The sequence below is a fragment of the Bombina bombina genome, chromosome 1, assembly GCF_027579735.1.
Source record: "Bombina bombina isolate aBomBom1 chromosome 1, aBomBom1.pri, whole genome shotgun sequence".
In the NCBI taxonomy this organism is placed as follows: Eukaryota; Metazoa; Chordata; class Amphibia; order Anura; family Bombinatoridae; genus Bombina; species Bombina bombina.
In genome coordinates this window covers 1,416,066,379-1,416,093,127 of record NC_069499.1, presented here as the reverse complement: position 1 = coordinate 1,416,093,127, position 26,749 = coordinate 1,416,066,379, and the positions used below count along the sequence as shown (strand labels likewise).

Here is a 26,749-nt window from a genome sequence, read left to right as displayed (position 1 = left end):
GAATACTGTATCTGTATACTGAGCGGTTGTTAGTAGTTCCTGCAACAAAAAGCCCCCATTGAACACAATCGGCGCATTGCGCATGCGCAAATTGTGGGACTGCGCAAATTCTACTAGATTCAATTTTGGGCTCAGACGGCCATCTTTAAATGGCCGATAAGAAATGTGTAAGTAAATCAACTATTTAATCAACGTTCCACTTTGGGATACTGTTTGATATATTTAGTTTCAATAACCTTTTACTTATATTTAGAAACATTTTTAAATGTTGACTGACCCTTTACTAAAGTGTTAGGCTTCGCAGCCAACAACCATAATAAACATTTTAATTTAGAGAAACTTCTCCCTAGAGAGAGGGGGAGGAGGGCGGAGGATAAAAATGGAGGCAAGGATTATGTTAGGGGGCGAAATAAGGAAAGGGTTAGGGAATCATTCCAGAAAGGAGTATGAATATCTTTCATATTATTTAAAGCAACAATTAACTTAGTTCAGATAACCTATCATAATGGTCTGTAAAAGGTATCATTGAAGACGTGTCACGTTCTCAACATACTAGGATAGCGTCCAATACTATCTAGTGGCATCATTTAAACCTATAGGTTGCTGTGGTTTATTTCAGGTCACATTGCTTTGTTGCAGGTGTTGGTCATCGGCAGGAACCAAATTTTTGCCGGGCTTTTTTTTGTGCTGTCCGCTTTTCTGAACAGCTGTCCATGACCTTTTAAATGTCTTCTGAGGACTTCGTTGTGGTAGAGGTTGGTGACGATGTAGGTATGTTTGGCTAGCAAAGAGTATCCCTCTGCCAATGAAGAGCAATTGTATATATTATTGTTAAAGGCCAATTTAAATGCCCATCTGTATCTAATCCGAGCTTGCTGTAGGGCTGTTAGAATTGGTTTTAATTCCTTTAGTTTCCTAAGGGTGATTTTAGATAAGTCCATGTATATCTGGATCACAGAACCCTGAAACTCTAGTTGTTTGTGCTTGCAGGATTCTTGAATTATCTGTTACTTGACGTGATAATATTGTAACTTGGCTATCATGTCCCTTGCTATGTTTCCTGGTAAAGGTTTGGTCAGTGCCCTGTGGATTTTGTCAAATAACAGTAACCACTGAAGGTAATAGTTGTTGGAAAAGCTCAGTAATTGTATCTTGTAGGTGGTTAAAAGACTCAGGAATGTTCCTTATGCGCAGGTTAGATCTCCTTGAGAGGTTTTCCAAGTCTTCTAGTTGGATCTCCAGCCCGCTTATTTTGGATTGATGTTCTTCTAAAGTTGTCTGTATATTTGGTTATACATTCACAATGTCATCTACTTTTTTCCTCCAGCTCAACAGTTCTACTTACAATGTTTTGGATCTCCTGTTTAGTTTTCTGTAGTGCTGAGCGGAATTCTTCTTGGAAAATAGCTTTTATTTGAGCTAATAATTCTTGTTTCGTGGTTTCAGTGTTTGAAGTTTTTGGTATTTCAGGTGTGTCTTCTCTGGATATCATCTTCTTGTGTTTGAGGAGTTTAAGCTTCTCCTTTTAATTTTTTCATTTGCGACTTAGACAAGCAATCTTTTATGGTTTGATTGCGGCCCTTCATTGTGTAAAGGTTTTTGCGTTATAGCAATGTAATAGAAATAAAAGGTACTCTTTGTCTGGTATCCTGGTGTTTGGTTGTTGACTTTAGAGTCTTTTATGGTTACAGGTTAAGTAAGGGGCAGCATAGTAGAGTGAGTAGTCCAGGTGATACCTCTTGGTATGATCTCCTCCTTGGCTTCAGTTAGTGTCTAGATGTCAACCAGTTGAAATTGAGAGAAAGAGGTGTATTAGTTCTTACTTGCAAGAGGCTTATACGGTGGGTTTAACAAAAGGACCTGGACCATCAACACACTCTACATAGAAAATGCAGAGTGAAAAGTAATAGTTATAATAGCAATAGCAGTGCTCAGCTGTTTAATACCCCTTTAAAAGGACATAAAAGAAAATATATTTTACGTTAAAAAAATGTTTGTCCCACACTCCCTAAAGAAGAAGAAAACATTTTTTGTAAATTGCAAATGCTGAAAATGAAATAACTGCTATAGGCAACATGCAGCATTTTGAAAACCAAGGTTAAAACATTTTACTTTTTGAATTCTCTAGGGAATGTGAGACAAAGCACAATTTTTTACATAAACGTTGGAGGTGTTTAAGCTTCTACTTTTTTCATTTGCGACTTAGACAAGCAATCTTTTATGGTTTGATTGCGGCCCTTCATTGTGTAAAGGTTTTTGCGTTATAGCAATGTAATAGAAATAAAAGGTACTCTTTGTCTGGTATCCTGGAATGACCGAACCCCTCTAGGGACTTGACGGTGTTTGGTTGTTGACTTTAGAGTCTTTTATGGTTACGGGCAGCATAGTAGAGTGAGTAGTCCAGGTGATACCTCTTGGTATGATCTCCTCCTTGGCTTCAGTTAGTATCTAGATGTCAACCAGTTGAAATTGAGAGAAAGAGGTGTATTAGTTCTTACTTGCCAAGAGGCTTATACGGTGGGTTTACCAAAAGGACCTGGACCATCAACACACTCTACATAGAAAATGCATAAAGGGCTTCTGCTTTTTCTTTGCGTGTAAATAGTCCTTTTTAGCAAATATATAAAGCTGACAAGTGTGTACAGGAAGAGATACTTATTTTGTGAAAGCGTATCTCAGTTTTATGTACTTCTCCCCTGGGGAATTTGTCACTGCATGACCATGTGGGAAGTTGGGAAAGTGGAGGTCTTATTCAGTGAGTGAGTTGTTAAACGAGCAGGTCAAAGTCCCCTTTTCTGGGCCTCCTGCAATCTTTCTCTCCCTCTACGTGTTATTGCTGTAGCGGTCAGTGTCGTTGTGTAGTGTACAGCGATTACACTTCAAAGTTGAGCCAGGTTATACGGGCAGGGTTGTGAAGGCTGTGTAACGCTGATTGCACCCAAAATCTATTCGCAGGCTTCAATTTCTTTAAAAAAAATAACAAAAGTGCGACGGAGCGCCACACTTCTGCGTCCTGCCAGGTCGACGACTAGCTCCGCCCTCGTAAAGTCTTTTATTTTCTCTTTAAAGGGATATAAAAACTGCTTAGTGTAATTACAAATGAATAGTTATTACTCATTGTTATTGTATTCCCTTCTGTCTCTGCATCTCTTTTTCTATACAATTCTCCTATTTTAAAACCTTATTTTTGATAAACGACACATTGTACCCAGTATGTCGCATGTCATTAAGTTTTTTTATTCTAGTAATAGCGTGGGTCTCGTCACCAGCTGCAAGACGTGCTATTGCTGCTATTTAACTCTTTTTTTTTTTAACCCCTTAGTTAACCCTTTTGTTTAAAAATGACATTGAATAGTAAAAGCGACAGTATACACCTTAGTCATCTTAGTCTTACCTTAGATTAAACTGCGAATAGCCTCCTACACCCCTTTCTATATTATGCAGCAGTACAGTAAAAACGTTTATTTTAAAATTAATATTGTTTCTGGCAACTTTGAAATGGCTGCCAAGATCCACCCACTGATGACATCATGATCTGGGCTGCATTAAAGGATCACTAGCTACAAAAGACTCACTAGTTAAATTCAACAGACTGTCAATGCTATTCAGCAGAGTGCCTAGATGCAGCCCAGATCGTGATGTCATCAGTGGGCAAAGCTTTGCAGCCATTTCAAAGTAGCCAGAAACACTATTTAATTTAAAATAACTTTTCACTGTTACTGCTGCATGATCTAGAAAGGGGTGCAGGAGGCTATTTGCAGCGTAATCTAAGGTAAGACTTTAAGATGACTGAGGTGTAGACTGTTCCTCCATTTTGGAAATGAGGTATTCTCACACCATCTAACAGCATTGGTGCCCACTCACAGATCAGTGATGTTGTCAGCTTTTTGACAGCTTGTGGTTTGTATGCAATTTGTGAGTTTTACATGTTTGCTATTTTTACACAGTTTTAAAGTTACACAAAAATAATATATTTATATAAAATATTTAAAGCTCAGCAATTTTAAGGGTTTAAAATAGCTGCAGGAAAAGGAAGAAAACCAATAGCAGAGTGAAAAGTAATAGTTGTAATAGTAATAGCAGTGCTCAGCTGTTTAATACCCCTTTAAAAGGACATAAAAGAAAATATATTTTACGTTAAAAAAATGTTTGTCCCACACTCCCTAAAGAAGAAGAAAACATTTTTTGTAAATTGCAGATGCTGAAAATGAAATAACTGCTATAGGCAACATGCAGCATTTTGAAAACCAAGGTTAAAACATTTTACTTTTTGAATTCTCTAGGGAATGTGAGACAAAGCACAATTTTTTACATAAACGTTGGAGGTGTTTTAATGGCCTTTTAAGTATGTAATGTAACCAGTTATACCACTAGTGAAATGCTTGTCATAGCTCACATACCACTGTGCTTACTCCGGCACAACATTATGTTACTGGAATAGAACCGACCCTCGTTTATACCCATCTGACACACCGTATAAAAACATGCGCACACAATATTTGGGACACGAAACTTGAAATTAATCCTTAATTATTCGGATAGAGGGATATAAATAAATGAAAAAGTAGCTGATAGGAGGGGTGTCTGAGCACTAAATGCTCCCATATAATGCTGGTGACATGAGCCTATCTCAGTATGTTATCAAAAAGGAGATCGTTTTAACAATAGATTCCAAGAGAAAGAGGTCAAATTGATGATAGACGTGAATAGGAAGGATTTTTTATATTGTGTACTCTGTATTGACTTGCATTTCTCTTTAACTATTCTTATCAATTCAGGGCATGTGCAAGTAACGGTCTCATATAATGTTGATTAACTTTATATTAAATTGTATATATTATGTTAACATCAAAAGCACATTGTAATGTTGTGTATAGTTTCTATAGTTTAACCCCTTAATGACCGAGGACGTGCAGGGTACGTCCTCAAAAAAAAGGCAGTTAACGCCTGAGGACGTACCCTGCACGTCCTCGGTGTGGAAAGCAGCTGGAAGCGATCCTGCTCGCTTCCAGCTGCTTTCCGGTTATTGCAGTGATGCCTCGATATGGAGGCATCCTGCAATAACCTCACATGGCCATCCGATGCAGAGAGAGCCACTCTGTGGCCCTCTCTGCACCGGACATCGATGGCCGGTATCGTTGGTGGGTGGGAGCCGAATTGGGAGGCGGGTGGGCGGCCATCGGTGTGCCGCGTGATGTCACGGGGGGCGGGATCGGGGGCGTGACCGTCAGGGGCGCGCACGGGCGCGCGCGCGTGCACGGAGGGGGGCGGGCGGGCGCGTGCAGGGGGCGGGAGCGGGTGGGAACCGCTACACTACGGAAAAGTATTTCATAATCATTTCATAAAACCTGGCTAATCATGTTTGTGCAAAAGCACAAAAAACGATCGTGGAGGGGTGGGGGGGTTGGTTTGTGTGTGGGGAAGCTACACTACAGAAAATTTCAACAAATTAAAAAAACAAACCATTTTTTTCTTCTAAACTGGGTACTGGCAGACAGCTGCCAGTACCCAAGATGGCGCCCATTAAGTTAGAGTGGGAGGGGATAGAGCTGTTTGGGGGGGGGATCAGTGAGGTTGGGGGCTAAGGGGGGATAGTACACAGCAGCATATGTAAATATGCTTAAAAAAATCATTAAAAAAAAATATATATAGCTTTTATTTTAGTACTGGCAGACTTTCTGCCAGTACTTAAGATGGCGGGGACAATTGTGGGGTGGGGGAGGGAAGAGAGCTGTTTGGGAGGGATCAGGGGGTCTGATGTTTTAGGTGGGAGGCTGAGCTCTACACTAAATCTAATATTAACCCTGCAAGCTCCCTACAAGCTACCTAATTAACCCCTTCACTGCTAGCCATAATACACGTGTGATGCGCAGCGGCATTTAGCGGCCTTCTAAATACCAAAAAGCAACGCCAAAGCCATATATGTCTGCTATTTCTGAACAAAGGGGATCCCAGAGAAGCATTTACAACCATTTGTGCCATAACTGCACAAGCTGTTTGTAAATGATTTCAGTGAGAAACCTAAAATTGTGAAAAATTTTACGTTTTTTTTAATTTGATCGCATTTGGCGGTGAAATGGTGGCATGAAATATACCAAAATGGGCCTAGATCAATACTTGGGGTTGTCTACTACACTACACTAAAGCTAAAATTAACCCTACAAGCTCCCTACATGCTCCCTAATTAACCCCTTCACTGCTGGGCATAATACACGTGTGGTGAGCAGTGGCATTTAGTGGCATTCTAATTACCAAAAAGCAACACCAAAGCCATATAAGTCTGCTATTTCTGAACAAAGGGGATCACAGAGAAGAATTTACAACCATTTGTGCCATAATTGCACAAACTATTTGTAAATAATTTCAGTGAGAAACCTAAAGTTTGTGAAAAAAATTGTGAAAAAGTGAACGATTTTTTTTATTTGATCGCATTTGGCGGTGAAATGGTGGCATGAAATATACCAAAATTGGCCTAGATCAATACTTTGGGTTGTCTACTAAAAAAAAATATATACATGTCAATGGATATTCAGGGATTCCTGAAAGATATCAGTGTTCCAATGTAACTAGCGCTAATTTTGAAAAAAAAGTGGTTTGCAAATAGCAAAGTGCTACTTGTATTTATGGCCCTATAACTTACAAAAAAAGCAAAGAAGATGTAAACATTGGGTATTTCTAAACTCAGGACAAAATTTAGAAACTATTTAGCATAGGTGTTTTTTGGTGGTTGTAGATATGTAACAGATTTTGGGGGTCAAAGTTAAAAAAAGTGTTTTTTTTTTTTTCAATTTTTCCTCATATTTTATAATTTTTTTATAGTAAATTATAAGATATGATGAAAATAATGGTATCTTTTGAAAGTCCATTTAATGGCGAGAAAAACGGTATATAATATGTGTGGGTACAGTAAATGAGTAAGAGGAAAATTACAGCTAAACACAAACACCGCAAAAATGTAAAAATAGCCTTGGTCCCAAACGGACAGAAAATGGAAAAGTGCTGCGGTCATTAAGGGGTTAAACCCGTAACTTGAACTTTATATTTTTTATTTGTTATCAGACCAGTAAATTATCTTGTTTATAAATATGTGAATTGAGAATGCACAACCCCCCCCCCCTCCAAAATCTGCACAAACTGTGAAGATATCCTGTTTGAAACAGCGCTGAAATGGGTTTTCAATATGTCAAGACTGTTTAATTAGAAAAGTCCAAAAATCCTGTAAATCAGTTTGAAAAGATTTTTCTGGTGAATTAGAATACCGCTGTCATATTTCCTTGATACAGTGTATTGGATACAGTATAGAAGAGCGAAGACACTGGAAAACCACACAATCACTGCAGAGTCTTGTGGATTCGATAAAGCCATGTGACACTTGGGAATAAACCCCGCTTTTGGGAAAACAAATTATTCCCAAAAGGATAAGTGTGCACAGGGGCGGGTGACGATTACATCTTAAAGAAAAATGTGTGCTATTATCTATTTTTATATGTTCATAGTGATTTAATTTGATGTGTTAGAGCATTTTACTATTGCACTGTTACTATGTGCTTAACTCCTGTAAAGGGATTAAACACATACCTAAAGTCAACTCCAGCGAAGCAATCTGGTAAAGCAATTACGAGGTATATGTATGTAGTTGCCAATCACCTGCTAGCTCCCACTAGTGCATTGCTGCTCTGGAGCCTATCTAGGTATGGTTTTCAACAAAGGACTCCAAAAGAACAGACAATTTGGTAACAGAATTAAGCGGAACATCTCTTAAAATTGCATGCTTTCTCTGAATCATGAAAGTTTTTAATTTTTTTATGTTTATGTCCCTTTAATGGATTTTTAAGGATTTCACGAATTTCGAGGATGTGAAATAATTTTGAAAAGTATTTGCTTAAAATGCAAACGTTTTTACTTTCTCTATAACTTACATGATGAATCTGGTCTATGTTGTTACTGTGTTTTACGCCTGGTTATGATGGCTTGGGGTTCCCAAAATGGGATCATTACTTTGTTTGTTACATCAGGGTTAATATAAACTGAAAAGTAGTTTTAAAGTAGCAAAATCTTGTGATTAATTTATTAGGACTTGCTCTTTTCCTTGGCAAATAATTTAATGTGCTTTCTTTAATTTATTCAGGAAATCTGAAACTGATTAATACACTTTTGCCCACTGCTATCATTTAAATATTTATTTTCTTTCTTCTGTATATTCAAAATTGGATACTAACGTCCTTTCCATATGTTCAGCTAAATTCTCATTTTATCTTCTAAATCTTTTATTTTTTGTTTCCGTCTTTTTTTTTTCTTCTTTTTTTTTATTCCTTTGTCTATTTCTCTCTTTTTTTTTTTCTCTCCTTCTTGTGGTGTCTTCTGCACAGCTGAGGTGGTGGGAAATAATGATGACATACCGTTGCCAGACAGCAGCCAATCAGAAAGAGTGTTGCAGGAAGCTGGCGGCATTGTAGATGGTAAAACACTCTTTTGAGATTTGAGAGTGGTAGGAGGGGGCTTTTCAGTAAAATGCTCCATTAATGTTTGTCTCTTGCCACCATTTTTCCGCTCTAGTGGCATCACCCTTCCTATTTCAAACCATTTAAGTAAAAAGACACTGTTCACTCTGCATGTAGCATTCAAAGTATGGCACATACATGTTTCTTTAATAGATAGCTTATAATATGCAAATAAACCTATGCATTACCCTGCTTGTCCCGACCCTTTGCTTAAAACCTTCCACAAACACTCTCCTTTCTGAGTGCTGTTCCTTAATCCCCCCCAAAAAAAAAAATGTCCCCCTATCTTGTTTGCTCTTCCAGCCAGTTGTCCCTCCTTCCCGTATGTCCTCCCCTTCTTTTCTTGTTCTTTTGTACCTGCTTTTCATCTGGTTTGGGTATGCTATATTGTCGCATATACATTCTTCCTTTTCCTTCTCCCTCTTGCATCAATTTTCGCAGTTTTAATACCTTAAATAAAACATACTTTGAATTCCTTACAGTGTTGTGCGCCAAACAAAATTAAACACCAGAAGAAAACATTTTTGTAATAAATCAGTGTGAGTACATATTTTTGAATGACATGGAAATTTACAAAACCTTATGCAGAAATGCATTTATTTATTTTTAAACGGTGATCTCATTTTGTCTTATACGAAATGAGTGGGGTTGTGTTTGGTATCATTTTACATAAGTGTAAACTTAAAGTGCAGTTGAAATGTGTTTCCAGTGACAATACAATTACACAGGAAGCAATATACGTATCCTGGTGGTTTCTGAAGCACCTTCTGTTTAGTTTACTAGTTCTACGTAAGTCAGTTCTTGCACTTGGATTTGTGAGTTTCTAGATGGTCTTCCCTTTTATAAACTATTTGTAAGGGTGATGCCTCTTCTTTTTCATACACCTTTTGTCATTTGTTTTCTTCTAACCCTTCTAAAGGTCCTATCTTGAGGACTTCATAACTGCATTATTAAGGGACAAAAGGCAGAAATCAAATTGATTGAAACTGAAGGAGCACTTTGAAATGAGCTCAATGATGTGAAACTAAAATCACAAAAAGTTTTAGCTGTAAATAGCATTATAAATGGTTACATTTTCTACTCCTGCTGTTGTGGCTTGTCTACAGAGGCCTTATGGTGACAACCAGCTTACAGTCTGGTGACTTTAGTTTGCATTTGATTGGCTACTTAAAGTACCACTGTATACAGTCATCAGGTGAAATTTATAATACATTTTACAGCTTTAACGTTACAGCAAATAATGAAAGTGATAGTAAAACGTTAGAATTTACTAGTGGAACAAATAAAGGGGACTTTCAGTCATGAACTATAAAATACTTCGTGATGAAAGTTCCTCTATTTGTCTGAAGCGTTCGCCGTGCTGAGCACCTCAGGCAGCCCACGGTAGAACACTATTTTTCAGAGAGGTGACGTTTTCACCTCTTAGCCCATAGTCATGCGGGCCAGCTGGCATTATGCCAGATAGCTAGCACGCTATTGGTTAAAATCACCTCACTGATAAAATAGCATTCTGCCGTGGGCTGCCTGAGGCGCTCAGCGCGGCAAACGCTGCAGACAAATAAACTTTCAACATGAAATATGTTATACTTCATAACTGGAAGTCCCCTTTATTTGTTCCACTGGTAAATCCTAACACTAGGATTTACTATCACTTTAACTCATTACAAGAGCAGCTTTCTGCCTTCCAGGGTCCCTTTTTTGCTTTTTTATTAACATATTCTCTAATTGCTGATGTAGTATCTAACACGCTAATCCATAGGTTTGTAAACGTATGTGACATTTATCAATGACTAGTAAATAGAGGCCTTGTAGTATGCTCCTCTTTAACATGCTGCCCGACTAGAGCTTGTTTTAGAAGCTGCCCCCTTCCTCAACAGCAGGCTGTTGCATGAGTGAAGTAGTCAACACACAACAGGTCCTTTTCCTAATCCTTCTTTTCTCCACCCTCTACATTAGGAAATTTCTTTTATGTGGCCATGCCAGCTCCTCCTGCTGTGACCCCTTCTGTACAAGAACACAAAGAAGCTGATGAAAAAAGGGGACATTCTGTACGAACAGAAAGTCCATCTTTTAGTGAATCTTCAGAAATGTGCAACATGCCAATTTTTCAGCCTGGAAGTGCCAGTCCTCCAAATAGGAGTGCAGAAATTGAATCTATTCCTTCTGATTTCCTGCCATCCAGTTTAGTCATCCAAGATGTAGACCTAATCTTCAGAACAATTGAACAACTAACTGCCAAACTCCATAAGCTAAAGGTGAGCATGTTAAAGCTATACAAGGACTGATGAATTAGCAGATATGGATTTATGTGGTCTTAAAGGGATACTGAACCCAAATTTTTTTCCTTTCATGATTCGGATAGCGCATACAGTTTTAAGCAACTTTCTTATTTACGCCTATTTTCAATTTTTCTTTGTTCTCTTGCTATGTTTATTTGAAAAATCAGGAATGTAAGCTTACGAGCCGGCCCATTTTTGCTTCAGCACCCTGGAATAGTGCTTGCTGATTGGTGGCTGCATTTAGCCACCAATCAGCAAGCACTACCCAGGTGTGCTGAATCAAAGATGGGCTGGCTTGTGAGCTTAAATTCCTGGTGTTTCAAATAAAGATACCAAGAGAACGAAGAAAAATTGAAAATAGGAGTAATATAGAAAGTTGCTTAAAATTGTATGCGCTATGCGAATCATGAAAGGAAATAAATTGGGTTTAGTATCCCTTTAACTAAAAATGCATCATATAAGAAATGGTTTTAGAACAGAGAAACATGGTGCATTATTTTATAAGTATACTGTTTGTCTATATGACTTTTTTTTTTTTTTTTTTAATGACGTAGACCATGTTTTGTTAATGTTTTACTTAAAGGGACATTAAACAATGCATGCTAGATAAAATGATATATTCAAGCAAATATTAGCCTGCCTATAATATGCAGATCTATTTTTTAAACTTATATTAGTTGTTTAAATATTGGGGGGGGGGGGGGGATAAAGTTGTAGTATCCATAAAGCAATGGGCTCTGCTATGTTATAACCTAGGTTTACTTCTCTGCTGCCAATTAGAGAGCGATAAGTGCAACCAATATAACATTATTTAGTCTGGAGTCAGGCACTTACATCTGGAGGTTGGAGAGCCCGACCGTATTTCACGTGTTTCTATAATAAAAAAAAAACACACACACACATATATATGTGTATATATATATATATATATATATATATATATATATACATACATCTATATACATCCATAAAGGGTTCTCAGAGTTATTATACACATTTCTTTCATATAGGTGGTGAGAGTCCACAAGCTTGTTACTGATGGGATATACATTCCTACCAAAGTTTCCCAAACCTCAAATGCCTATAAATACACCTTCCACCTCATTCATACCTCAGTTTTAAAACTTTGCCTCCTTAGGAGGTGGTGAAGCATGATGTGCTCTATTCTTCAGTGAAAGGCGCTTCTAAGCATATTGAAGCCCAGTTCCTCTCTTAGTGCAGTGTTTGTCTGAGGGATGTGAAGGGAGTATTGCCTGATGACACCATGTTTTCACCTATGGGAAATCTACTCATAAGGCTATCTGTAAATTCAGTCGCAGGGATTCATCTGCTGATACCATTACACATCGACATTACACTCCTCTACCATTACCTCTGCTGATATGTTTCAGTACTGGTTTGGCTGTCTGTTATATGTGGATGGTAAGAAACTTAATTTTTTTTTAATTTAATTTCTCCGCGAAAATAGCTGTTTTCTCCAACATAGGTGTGTCCGGTCCACGGCGTCATCCTTACTTGTGGGATATTCTCTTCCCCAACAGGAAATGGCAAAGAGCCCAGCAAAGCTGGTCACATGATCCCTCCTAGGCTCCGCCTTCCCCAGTCATTCTCTTTGCCGTTGTACAGGCAACATCTCCACGGAGATGGCTTAGAGTTTTTTGGTGTTTAAATGTAGTTTTTATTCTTCAATCAAGAGTTTGTTATTTTAAAATAGTGCTGGTATGTACTATTTACTCTGAAACAGAAAAGAGATGAAGATTTCTGTTTGTAAGAGGAAAATGATTTTAGCAACCGTTACTAAAATCGATGGCTGTTTCCACACAGGACTGTTGAGAGGAATTAACTTCAGTTGGGGGAAACAGTGAGCAGACTTTTGCTGCTTGAGGTATGACACATTTCTAACAAGACTTGGTAATGCTGGAAGCTGTCATTTTCCCTATGGGATCCGGTAAGCCATTTTTATTAAATAAGAATAAAGGGCTTCACAAGGGCTTAAAGACTGGTAGACATTTTTCTGGGCTAAAACGATCGATAAATATTCTGGAACTGAGAGCGATATTCAATGCTCTCAAGGCTTGGCCTCAGCTAGCAAAGGCCAAATTCATACGGTTTCAATCAGACAACATGACGACTGTTGCGTATATCAACCATCAGGGGGGAACAAGGAGTTCCCTGGCGATGGAAGAAGTGACCAAAATAATTAAATGGGCGGAGACTCACTCCTGCCACTTGTCTGCAATCCACATCCCAGGAGTGGAAAATTGGGAAGCGGATTTTCTGAGTCGTCAGACATTTCATCCGGGGGAGTGGGAACTCCATCCGGAAATCTTTGCCCAAATAATTCAATTGTGGGGCATTCCAGACATGGATCTGATGGCGTCTCGTCAGAACTTCAAGGTTCCTTGCTACGGGTCCAGATCCAGGGATCCCAAGGCGACTCTAGTGGATGCACTAGTAGCACCTTGGAGCTTCAACCTAGCTTATGTGTTCCCACCGTTTCCTCTCATTCCCAGGCTGGCAGCCAGGATCAAACAGGAGAGGGTATCGGTGATCTTGATAGCTCCTGCGTGGCCACGCAGGACTTGGTATGCAGATCTGGTGAATATGTCATCGGCTCCACCATGGAGGCTACCTTTGAGACAGGACCTTCTTGTTCAAGGTCCGTTCGAACATCCGAATCTGGCCTCACTCCAACTGACTGCTTGGAGATTGAACGCTTGATTTTATCAAAGCGAGGGTTCTCAGATTCTGTCATTGATACTCTTGTTCAGGCCAGAAAGCCTGTAACTAGAAAAATCTACCATAAAATATGGAAAAAATATATCTGTTGGTGTGAATCTAAAGGATTCCCATGGAACAAGATAAAAGTTCCTAAGATTCTATCCTTTCTTCAAGAAGGTTTGGAGAAAGGATTATCTGCAAGTTCTTTGAAGGGACAGATTTCTGCTTTATCTGTTTTACTTCACAAAAAGCTGGCGGCTGTGCCAGATGTTCAAGCTTTTGTTCAGGCTCTGGTTAGAATCAAGCCTGTTTACAAACCTTTGACTCCTCCTTGGAGTCTTAATTTAGTTCTTTCAGTTCTTCAGGGGGTTCCGTTTGAACCCCTACATTCCGTTGATATCAAGTTATTATCTTGGAAAGTTTTGTTTTTGGTTGCAATTTCTTCTGCTAGAAGAGTTTCAGAGTTATCTGCTCTGCAGTGTTCTCCTCCTTATCTGGTGTTCCATGCAGATAAGGTGGTTTTGCGTACTAAACCTGGTTTTCTTCCGAAAGTTGTTTCTAACAAAAACATTAACCAGGAGATAGTCGTGCCTTCTTTGTGTCCGAATCCAGTTTCAAAGAAGGAACGTTTGTTGCACAATTTGGATGTAGTTCGTGCTCTAAAATTCTATTTAGAGGCTACAAAGGATTTCAGACAAACATCTTCCTTGTTTGTTGTTTATTCTGGTAAAAGGAGAGGTCAAAAAAGCAACTTCTACCTCTCTCTCTTTTTGGCTTAAAAGCATCATCAGATTGGCTTATGAGACTGCCGGACGACAGCCTCCTGAAAGAATCACAGCTCATTCCACTAGGGCCGTGGCTTCCACATGGGCCTTCAAGAACGAGGCTTCTGTTGATCAGATATGTAAGGCAGCGACTTGGTCTTCACTGCACACTTTTACTAAATTTTACAAATTTGATACTTTTGCTTCTTCTGAGGCTATTTTTGGGAGAAAGGTTTTGCAAGCCGTGGTGCCTTCCATCTAGGTGACCTGATTTGCTCCCTCCCATCATCCGTGTCCTAAAGCTTTGGTATTGGTTCCCACAAGTAAGGATGACGCCGTGGACCGGACACACCTATGTTGGAGAAAACAGAATTTATGTTTACCTGATAAATTACTTTCTCCAACGGTGTGTCCGGTCCACGGCCCGCCCTGGTTTTTTAATCAGGTCTGATGATTTATTTTCTCTAACTACAGTCACCTCGGTATCATATGATTTCTCCTATGCAAATATTCCTCCTTTACGTCGGTCGAATGACTGGGGAAGGCGGAGCCTAGGAGGGATCATGTGACCAGCTTTGCTGGGCTCTTTGCCATTTCCTGTTGGGGAAGAGAATATCCAACAAGTAAGGATGACGCCGTGGACCGGACACACCATTGGAGAAAGTAATTTATCAGGTAAACATAAATTCTGTTTTTATTTTATCCCTCCCTTTATTCTTACTTGTGGACTTCCACATCTTGGGTGTTATATCCCATCAGTAACAAGCTTGTGGATTCTCGCCACCTATATGAAAGAAAACATAATTTATGTAAGAACTTACCTGATAAATTCATTTTTCATGGTGGCGAGTCCACAAGGCCCACCCATTTTTCTGTTTTGATTTTTTTGTATAAAGCACATCTTTTGTCCTGCTTCTCTTTTTTATGGTTTTACTCTTTATTCCACCTCACCTACTTGGCTATACATTAAACTGACGTATGAGTAAGGTGGTTTGTGAAACTTTGCCTCCTCCTGGTAGGAATGTGTATTCTATCAGTAACAAGCTTGTGGACTCTTGCCACCATAAAATAAATTAATTTATCAGGTAAGTTCTTACATAAATTATGTTTTTTGTCCGCTTCTTCTTTAACAATGTTCTGGTAGTCTGAGAGTTTCAGGTAATGCATCTACCAACATCAAATGACTATTTGGTGGCTTCCTCAAAAGCAATATATCATGCAGTGGGACAAATGAGGCCTATCAGGCTGTGGTTTCAAGCACAATAGAACAGGAATGCAGTGAGGATTTCTCTTTACATCTCATACATCTCTCTTGGTCTATCATTTAAGAAAATACCAGGGTCAAGGGTTAAGGTGCTGTTTGGGATTATTGCAAAGTTTAGGGGGTTTGGTCTTCTCAGGTCTCCTCTATTCTGTTCTCCGATAGTTGTTTGGGTTCAGTCAGACAGTGCAGCAGCATTGGCCTACATAACGCATCAGAAAAGTGTCCTATTCCAGCTGTACAGAATGTAGACGAGTGTTCCAAAATTAATCTTTTAAGAAAGTGGTCTCTTTTCATGGAAGTTGTTCAATAAATCAATAGGTGTTTCCAGAAGTGAAGACTGCAAGGTCCAAAGGTGTTGTGCCAGATGAGTGTTGATTCCTTCTAGGGCACATCTGCATGATATCAAAGTCAAGCAGCTTTTCAAGGTAAATACTTGGTCTTCCTTGCACATAGAGTACGAGTGAAAACAAGATTTACACCATGTGTCATGGTGACATGAAATCTTGCCATGAAATGTTGTTTGTTTTCTGCAATTTGGGGTTTTTCCCTTATGTTTAGTGGTAAAAAAATACACATAGAGAGAAGCGCACTCACAGGAACGAACAACCAGCTCAATACCATTGTTAGCCTGTTCTATGACGATTTACCACCTGGATGCAGCTTCTTTTTAGCCCAGTAATGCCTTTCACAGAGTAGAACTTTCCTGTAGCATATCAGTCTGATCCCGCCTATTACAGTCAGTCCAGCACCTAAATACCAGGCAAATCCTCTCTGAACAAGGAAAACGGCAAACCCAGACAATCGTTTCAACTTTCATTGGGCCTCGTCAGCGATATGTAGCCATATTCCTCTAAGCACACTGAACAAGGAGTCCACGTCTTTTTGCCTCTTTTTCCCTTAGGGAGACTTAATACACACAGAGAGAAGCGCTTTCTCAGGAACGAACTCAGCTCAGTGCCATTGTTAGCCTGTTCTACGGTAGTTAGTGGTAAAACATAGCTTTGTTTTTTCTTTTACAGTCCTGATAGTTAGTTGTTGTTTTTTCCTTCTTAATATGAGGAGAGTCCACGGCCTTATTCCTTACTTGTGGGAAATGCAGAACCTGGCCACCAGGAGGAGGCAAAGACACCCCAGCCAAAGGCTTAAATACCTCCCCCCACTTCCCTCATCCCCCAGTCATTGTTTGCCTTTCGTCACAGGAGGTTGGCAGAGAAGTGTCAGAATATACGGAGTAGTTCCTTATGAAGGGTATCTACCCTTCGGAATGGGACTGGAGTTTTAAGTAGTCTTGTCAGCCTCTCAGTGAGAGCATTGATGAAGGTTAGGGTTTGGAGATGCAGGGAGAGTCTTTCTGCGAACCCATCCAGACCTGTATTAACAGCTCCTAAGCAATCAGTGTTGACGAGTTTCACTGCTTGTTTTTCTTACTCAAGTCCATGTCAGGAGAGATGCTACAAGACTGTCAAACTTGAGAGGCTGTGTTTCTGTTCCACGGCATAAATTCTGGTAAGATCCTTTAATTTTTATACACTCATGATAACGCAACAAGACAGGGTCAAGGGTTAATACCCTCAGAAGGGGGTTATTAAACAGAGGGGATTAATCACATAATTGTTTCTATTTTATTATGTTTTCTGCTGCGATATGTGTGAGATGGGGCTCAGGTTGTGGTTGGAACATAATTTAGCTGTGCAACCTGTTAAGCTTGGCGCACTTTTTATTATAGCAGGGGTGGTCCTGCATGGCGCACCACGTGACGGGGTGTGGTCACACTGATTTCCTCTTCTTCCTGACCATGCGGTTTACCGGAGACAAAGCGGTTTCTCTGTTGCCCCAGCCATTGGGGGTATAAAGGTGCCCGTTATCCTTTTTTCTATAGTCCGATTGTAAGCGCAAGCTATGGAAGATTCTGACATGTTAGAGGGTGCTCCCTCTTTACCCAAGTCTAATATCCGTTTATATTGTGCGGAGGCTACGGTATTCCCGCCTGCTCAATTATGTTCCACATGCTTTGATAAGGTTATATTATAAAGGAAAGTCAATATGTTTAGTACCACTGAGCCGTCCACCCTGTGAGGTGCACACCCTACAGTCATCTCCAATTACTCATGCAGCTTCCCGTAGCACTCCTAATCCTCCATCGGGAGGGGCCCTTTTAGCACCTGATTTTGCTAAGCAACTACAAACGGCAGAGTCTGCGGCCTTTGGTGCTTTACCTCGCCCTGCTAAGCGCAAGCGAATGGTTAAATATTGCTTTCCTTCCCAGGGTTCATCTACTAGTTTGTTGGATTTAACCGATTCCAGATTATCCGCTGACGAGGACGCCTCTGAAACTTCAGAGGGCGCTCTTTCTGGGTCGGAATCTGCTGCCTCTAAGCCTCCAGTTGTGGAGGAACCAGACTTCAGATTTAGGCTTTCTGCTAAAGAAAGTTTTTGCTACTTTAGAGGTTCCTGAGCCTAAGCTAACCGAGGAACCCTGCATTTCTAAATTAGGTAAGGTTTACAAGGTCAGGATTGTTCCACAGACTTTCCCGGTTCCTGTTAAGATGGCGAACATTATTAAGAATGAATGGAAGATACTTGGTTCTTCTTTTTCCCCTTCTTCTTTTAAGAAATTATTCCCGGTTCCGGACTCTTAATTGGAGTTGTGGGGTTCCGTCCCTAAGGTGGATGGCGCTATCTCCACACTTGCTAAGTGCACTACTATCCCTCTTGAGGATAGTTCCTCGTTTAAAGAGCCCATGGATAAGAAGTTAGAAATTCTGTTAAGAAAGATGTTTCAACATATTTGATATTTGTTTCAACCGGCAGCGGCTGTTGGTGCAATTGCAGGAGCAGCTACCTATTGGTGCGAATCCTTATCCGAGTTGATCGAGGTGAAGGGTCCCCTCAACGTGATCCAGGAAAGAATTAAGGCCTTGAGAGTGGCTAATTCTTTTATTTGTAATGCAAATATGCAGATTATTCGCCTGAATGCCAAGGCTTCAGGTTTTTCTGTTCTAGCCCGTAGGGCACTCTGGTTGAAGTCTTGGTCGTCTGAAATTACTTTGAAATCTAGACTTCTTTCCCTCCCATTTAAGGGAAACCTGGACTCAATCATATCCACGGTTACTGGAGGCAAGGGTGCCTTTTTACTGCAGGATACATTTTTGTTCCTTTCGTTAGGATAAATCCCAACGTTGGCAACCCGCCCCAAAGCCTGAACAATCCAAGGGATCTTGGAAACCGTCTCAGTGAACCGTCTCAGTCCTGGAATAAATCCAAGCAGAACAAGAAGCCCGCTGAGACAAAGTCGGCATGAAGGGGCTGCCCCGGATCCGGCTCTGGATCTGGTAGGGGTCAGTCTATTTTCAGAAGCTTGGTTTGGGGACGTGCAAGACCCGTGGGTCCTGAAGGTCATCGCTCAGGGATACAGGATTGGTTTCAAGTCTTTTCAAACCTGCCTTCAAGGCCAGAAAAGAGAGAGGCCTTTTTAGGGTGCGTGAGGGATCTCTTCTCCCTGGGAGTCATTGTCCCGGTACCTCTTGCAGAAAGAGGTCTGGGATACTACTCAAATATTTTTGTGGTCCCAAAGAAGGGGAACTTTTCGCCCGATTCTGGACCTAAAGTGCTTAAACAAATTCCTATCTGTCCTCTCATTCAAGATAGAGACAATAAGGTCCATCCTTCCCTTAGTACAAGAAGGACAGTTCACGACAAAGATAGATCTGAAGGATGCTTACCTTCACATCCCCATACACAAGGAACACTTCGGATCAGCACTTCCAGTTTATTGTACTTCCGTTTGGTCAAGCTACTGCTCCAAGAGTTTTTACGAAGGTTCTAGGGGCTCTGCTTGCAGTGGCCAGAACCAGAGGTATAGCAGTAGTGCAATACTTGGACGATATTCTGGTTCAAGCACCATCCTGAAGATAAAGAATACCAGGGTGGCATTCCTGGGTACTATAATAGACTCCATATCCATGAGGATATTTCTTACAGACCAGAGACGTTGCAAACTAACTTCTGCTTGTCTTGCTCTCCAGACCTCCTTGAGGCCCTCTATGGCTCGGTGTATGGAGGTAGTTGGTCTCATGGTGTCCTGCATGGACATCATTCCTTTTGCCAGATTCCACCTCAGACCACTTCAGCTGTGCATGCTGAGACAGTGGAACGGCGATCATTCAGATCTGTCTCAACAGATTTCTCTGGACAACCGGTTGAGAGAATCGCTCTCTTGGTGGCTTTGTCCAGATCACCTGTCCCAAGGGACATCCTTCTTGAGACCATCCTGTGAGATTGTGACTACGGACGCAAGTCTCACAGGATGGTGAGCTGTTTGGGGTGCCAGGAAGGCACAGGGCCTGTGGACTTGAGAGGAACCTTTCCTCCCGGTCAACATTTTGGAGCTTTGAGCAATCTTCAATGCTCTGAAGGCTTGGCCTCTTCTGGGTTTCGTCCCAGTTTATCATATTCCAATCAGATAACATTACCTTGGTGGCTTACATCAACCATCAGGGGGGAACGAGGAGCTCCCTAGCAATGAGAGAAGTATCTCGGATTCTGGAATGGGCGGAAGCCCTCAACTGCTCTCTGTCAGTGATCCACATTCCAGGTGTGGACAACTGGGAGGTGGATTTCCTCATCAGACAATCCTTTAATCCGGGAAAATGGTCTCTCCATCCCGAGGTGTTTGCAGAGATTTGCAGCAAATGGGGGACACTGGAGATGGATCTCATGGCATCCCGGCTCAATTCCAAGATACCCAGATAAAGGCTGCGGTCCAGGGATCCTCAGGCGGAGCTAATAGATGCATTAGCAGTGCCTTGGAGGTTCAATCTGATTTACATTTTTCCGCCATTGCCACTTCTACCTCATGTAGTGGCCCGCATCAAGCAGCAAGTTTCAGTGATTCTAATTGCTCCATTGTGGCCGCGGAGGATGTGGTTCGCGGATCTGGTGGGGATGTCCTCAACTCCATGGAGGTTACCTTGTTGCATTAATCTGCTGGAGCAAGGTCCTTTTGTTCCTCCAAATCTAGATTCTCTGAGGCTTACTGCGTGGAGATTGAACGCTTAGTCCTCGCCAAGAGAGGTTTTTCTGAGAGGGTTATTGATACTCTCATTCAAGAGTGTAAGCCTGTTACTCGTCGAATCTATCATAAGGTGTGCAGGACCTACTTATTCTGGTGGGAGGAATGGGGATTTCCCTGGCATAAAGTCAGGGTCTCCAGGATTCTTTCTTTTTCCCAGGATGGTCTGGAGAAGGGCCTTTCTGCTAGCTCCCTTAAGGGACAGATCTCGGCCCTACTGTATCTGTTTTACTTCACAAGAGGCTCGCTGAGCTTCCGGATGTTCAGTCTTTCATTCAGACTCTGACTAGAAATAGGCCTGGGTTTAGATCTAGCGCTCCTCAGAGTTTAAATATTTGTTCCTAAGGTTCTGCAGAAGACTCCATTTGAGCCTATGCATGCAATTGACATCAAATTACGGTCTTGGAAGGTTCTTTTTCTCCTGGCTTATTGCCTCGGCGCGCAGAGTATCCGAGTTAGCGGCCTTGCAATGTGAGCCTCCTTACCTAGTATTTCATGCTGATAAGGCTGTTCTTCGTACTGGGTTAGGGTTTCTTCCTAAGGTAGTTTCAGATCGCAACATCAATCAGGAGATTGTGGTTCCTTCTGTGTGTCCTAATCCTTCTTCTGCGAAGGAACGGTTACTTCATAATTTGGATGTGGTGCGGGCCCTGAAGTTCTATCTTCGGGCTACGAAGGAGTTTAGACAGATTTCTTCTTTGTTTGTTGTCTATTCTGGGAGGCGTAGGGGGCAGAAGGCCTCATCTACTTCCTTATCTTTTTGGTTGAGGAGCATCATTCGCTTAGCTTATGAGACAGCGGGACATAAGCCTCTTCAGAGGATTAAGACTCATTCTATTAGAGCAGTGGCTTCCTCTTGAGCCTTCCATAACGAGGCCTCTATGGAGCAGTTTTGTAGGGCAGCTACCTGGTCCTCCTTACATACTTTTTAAAATTTTTACAAGTTTGACGTTGGTGCCCTCAGAATAGGGTCCCGCCTCTCTTTTACCCTCCCGTCTCATTGAGTTTCCTCTAAAGCTTGAGTATATGTTACCCACAAGTAAGGAAAACCTAAATTATGCTTGCCAGATAATTTCCTTTCCTTCTGTCTGCGGAGAGTCCAAGGCGCCCGCCCATATTCTCTGATGGACGGACCGAAATTTTTGTTTTGTTCTTCTGGCACCATTTGTACCCTGATATTTCTCCTACTGTTCCTTGTTCCCTCGGCAGAATGGCTGGGGGATGAGGGAAGTGGGGGAGGTATTTAAGCCTTTGACTGGGTTGTCTTTGCCTCCTCCTGGTGGCCAGGCTCTGTATTTCTCACAAGTAAGGAATGAGGCAGTGGACTCACCTCTTACAGAAGGAAAGGAAATGATCTGGTACGCATAATTTATGGGTTTTTTGGCTATGTATGTACTGACGTCAAGAGGCTTATGAAGGGTATATAGGCATGCGTGGAGTCAGAAAACTTTTAGTGACAATACTATCTGATCTATGAAGGGACAAGACCATATACCCCATTAGTACCTGAATATCTGTGTTACCACAAACATGTGAAGAAAAAGGTTTATTGAAAATTATAATGCAACTCCATTCTCCTACAGTATACCAGATAAATGATTTATGCATGTAAATACAATTGCCCTTCATTACCAGCAAGAGCTTTTTTTAAAGTTAAAATATATAATTGTATATGAGTTATATAACTAATTGAATCATAATCCATTTTTGCCTTTTCCCATTTCAATCAGGAGGTCGAGTCTGCACATCAGGCACTTGTAAAATCTTTAGGAAAAGGTGTCACAGAAGACTGTTACCAACAAGTAGAATCCAGAATGGAAGAGGACAAAGGGACAGATCCTTATCATAAATCTACTTTGATCAGCAATTCATTTTTTGTGAAAAATAGTGTATCTATATCACTCCACCGGGACAGTAAGCACCTTATGTTTGTTTATCAACAACTCCTTTCATAGCACTCCATCAGTTCTACACTCATTAGATGCCTTTAAAGGGACAGTAAAGTCATAACTAGACATTCATGATTTAGACAGATCATACAATTTTAAAAAAACTTTCCACTTCTATTATTTAATTTGCGTCCATCTTTTGTTATCCTTTGCTGAAAGGTTTATCTAGGAAAGCTCAGGAGCAGCAAATAACCTAGGTTCTAGCTACTGATTGGTGGCTGCATATATATATATATATATATATATATATATATATATATATACATACAGATTTTGTTATTGACTCACCCTTGTGTTCAGTTAGAAACCAGTAGTGCATTGATAGTGCAGTAGTGCATACCAAGAGAATTTTTTTTTTTTCTTCTTCTTTAAGCCAACTTACAACCCCAGTTCCAAAAAGTTGGGACAGTATGGAAAATGCAAAAAACAAACAAAAAGAGTGATTTGAAAATCCAATTCACCCTGTACTATACTGAACACACATTATTAATACATTTTTTTGTTTTACTTTGTGAATTATTATATTTATTTTTTTAAATATACACTTATTTAAAATCTGATGACTCCAACACACTCCAAAAAATTTGGGACAGTCGACTATTTACCACTGTGTAACATCACCTTTTCTTTTAATAACACTTATTAAGCGTTTGGCCACTGAATACACCAGTTGGTTAAGTTTAGCAAGCAGAATTTTCCCCTATTCATCCATTATGCATGTCTTCAGCTGCGTAACTGTACGGGGCCTTCGTTGCTTCATAATGCGCCACACATTCTCAATCGGAGACAGGTCAGGACTGCAGGCAGGCCATGCTAGTACCGCACTCTCTGCTTACACAACCATGCGCTTGTAATCCTGACAGAATGTGGTTTGGCGTTGTCCTGCTGAAAAATACAGGGACGTCCCTGGAATAGACGACATCTGGATTGCAGCATATGTTGCTCAAAAATGTATACATATCTTTCTGTATTAATGGTGCCCTCACAGATGTGCAAGTTACCAATGCCATGGGCACTAACACACCCACATACTGTGACAGATGCTGGCTTTTGGACCTGACGCTAATAACCACTTGGATGGTCCTTTTTCTCTTTGGCCCAGAGAACATGACGGCTGTTTGTTTTTTCTCAAAAAAAAACTATTTGAAATGTTGACTTGTCGGACCACAAAACACGATTCCACTGTGTTACTGTCCATCTCAGATAAGACTGAGCCCAGGGAAGTCGGCGGTGCTTCTGGTCAGTGTTGATGTATTCTTCTGCTTTGCATAGCAAAGCCTTAACTTGCATCTGAGGATGCGCAGCGGCAAATAGTGTTGACTGACAAAGGTTTACCAAAGTATTCCCAAGCCCATGTCAGGATATCCATTACAGACTCATGACGGTTTTTGAGACACTGACATCTGAGGAATTGGAGATCACCTGCATTCAGAAGTGGTTTTCAGCCTTGCCCTTTACGTACTGAGAATTGACCGGATACCTTGAATCTTTTAATTATATTGTGCACTGTAGAAAGTGAAATGACCAAAATCCTACCGATTTGTCTTTGGGGAATGTTGTTCTCAAAGTGTTGGATTATTCGCTGGCGCATCTGTTGGCAGATTGGTCAGCCTCAACCAATCCTTGCTCTTAAAGGTCTAGGCCTTTTTTGGAGGCTCCTTATATACTATGATTACACGATTGCCTCACCTGTTTCACTTCACCTACTTATTTGAACTTGTCACATCGCTATTAGTCCTAAATTGCCTCTGTCTCAACTTTTTTGGAACGTGTTACAGTCATCAGATCAATCAAATAATGTGTTTTCAATATAGTACAGGGTGAATTGAATTTTCAAATTACTTTTTGTTTGATTTTTTGCATCTTCCATACTGTCCCAACTTTTCCGGAATTTGGGTTGTGAAACCCTATGGTCTTCTCTAAACTGATTGAAGACCATACATACTGTCCCATCATTACTGTTCTTGCACTTCTACATAAAAAAAACCCAATTGTGCTAATATTTTAAGCCGCAGCTTAATTATAACAACAACCAAGTGGGGCAAAGATATAATTAAAAAGGATATTGTAGTGCAACATTTTTAAATACCTTAGGCCAAGCTTGTCCAACCTGTGGCTGATAGGCTTTTTGGCAGCACCTTCATTTGTGAGCAACTAATTTCAAGGATGAAGCACACAAAGAGTAAAATTAGAACCAAAATATCTGACGAGCACCTTGAGAACTCACTGAGAATTGCAACTACTTCCATCAAACCAGATATTGATGCATTAGTTTCTCAAAAACAATGTCAAATATCCCTAACATACTAGTTTTATGTTGCCCTCTCACTTTTATAATAAAACAAAATAATAAAGTTTTATTACTTAGATATGTACATTTTCTATATCAGTGATCGCAAACTTGGGACCTACTCGACGATTTTAAAGACCCTCTGAACAGGGTGGTGCATAATATGGATTATTATGCGAGGACTTTTTTGTGTATCTGTGGTTGCGGATATCACGAAAATTATGCACAGACCTTTTCTTTAGCTCATCAGCTATCGTTAGTGTATTTTATGTATGGCCTAAGACAATTCTTCTTCCAATGTGGCACAGGGAAGCCAAAAGATTCTACACCCTTGCCCTAGGCCTAAATCATTAGACCATGTAATTTTGCACTACTGACCCTGTGCTTTCTTTTTTCCTCCATATTTCAGTTTGTGACCCACACATATTTATATATTTATTTTCAGCAGGCATCAGATTCAGAATATACCATTATTATATTTATTTTATTTGAGAATCTTACAACAAAAATGTTTGTGAGTGTGATTACCTTACTAAATTGTTATCACAGGTATCCAGATTTGACAGAGGGGCCCATATAAGGCTGAGAGGGTTGTAATAAAAATGATATCTGGTTATTCATACAAAATTTACATTTAGAAAAAAAAAATGTCCACTATAAAATAAACTTTATTTGTGCGCTTTAAACATTTAATTTACATTTTTTATTTAGTATAATTAAAGGGACAGTCTACAATATAATTTTTATTGTTCTAAAAGATAGATAATCCCTTTTTATTACCCATTCCCCAATTTTGCACAACCAACACAGTTATATTAAAATTATTTTTACCTCTGCGATTAGCTTGTATCTAAGCATCTTCTGACAGCCCCCTGATCACATGACTTTGTATTTATTATCTATTGGCTTGCAGTTAGTACTGTGTTGTGCTAACTCTTAAATAACTCCTCTGGCGTGAGCACAATTTTATCTATATGGCTCACATGAACTAGCAGTTTCCTGTTGTAAAAAGCAAATAAAAAAAACGTGTAAGAGGCTGTCTGTAGTGGCTTAGAAACGGGCAGAAATTTAGAGGTATAAATGTTATAAAGTGTATTAATATAACAGTTAGTTGTGCAAAGCTGGGGAATGGGTAGTAAAGGTGTTATTTATATTTTTAAACAATAACAATTTTAGTGTAGCTTGTCCCTTTAAAGGGACATAAAACCCCCTTAAAAAATTCACTATTCAGATAGAACATACCATTTTAAACAACTATCTAATTTTCTTCTATTATCATATTTTCTTCATTTTCCTGTTATTCTTTGTTACGCTCATATAGTGCACATGTCTGCGGCACTATATGGCAGCAGTTTTGCAACAATGTTATAAGTTAGCAAGAGCACTAGATGGCAGCACTATTTTCTGTCATGTAGTGCCCTAGACTTGTGCATGCTACCTATCTAGATATCTCTTCAACAGAGAATGAGAATGATGCAAATTTGATAATGCAAGTAAATTGGAATCTTCTGTTAAAATTATATTCTTTATCTGAATCATGAGATACATTTTGGGTTTCATGTCCCTTTAAAGATCCTCTCCCTAGTAAAACATCATATTTTTACTTTTTTAGTGCATTTCAAGCCTACCACCATATAAAAGATCTGGTGAGTCTCTTTCAAATTAAGGGTCTTGATTGTCTGTAGCTGTTAAGAGAGTTGAGCTCAAGCTGAGATCATGGGGGTGAGTAACCTCCCCACTTCAGCTCTCTTGCAGCCACATTGGCGAACCGCCCCTTTGTGACATCACTACAATGTTTGGCCTCTGACCAGGCCATTACCGATCCCCAACCTGTAGTGCATCAGAACCATTAACTTCCACAAAGGGTTAAAGTTAGATAACCACTCTTTAGACTCAGACAATTGCCGGTC

General features: G+C 40.2%; 1 protein-coding gene across 1 annotated transcript in view; it reads left to right on the top strand.

Moving 5' to 3' along the window:
- ARHGEF11 (Rho guanine nucleotide exchange factor 11) overlaps positions 1–26,749 on the top strand; it is a 497,471-nt gene that overhangs the window by 456,962 nt on the left and 13,760 nt on the right. The window contains exons 36-38 of the mRNA XM_053719923.1: positions 8,370–8,459; positions 10,458–10,756; positions 22,331–22,514. Coding sequence (XP_053575898.1) covers positions 8,370–8,459; positions 10,458–10,756; positions 22,331–22,514 — 573 coding nt within the window. The remainder of the gene's footprint in view (positions 1–8,369; positions 8,460–10,457; positions 10,757–22,330; positions 22,515–26,749) is intronic.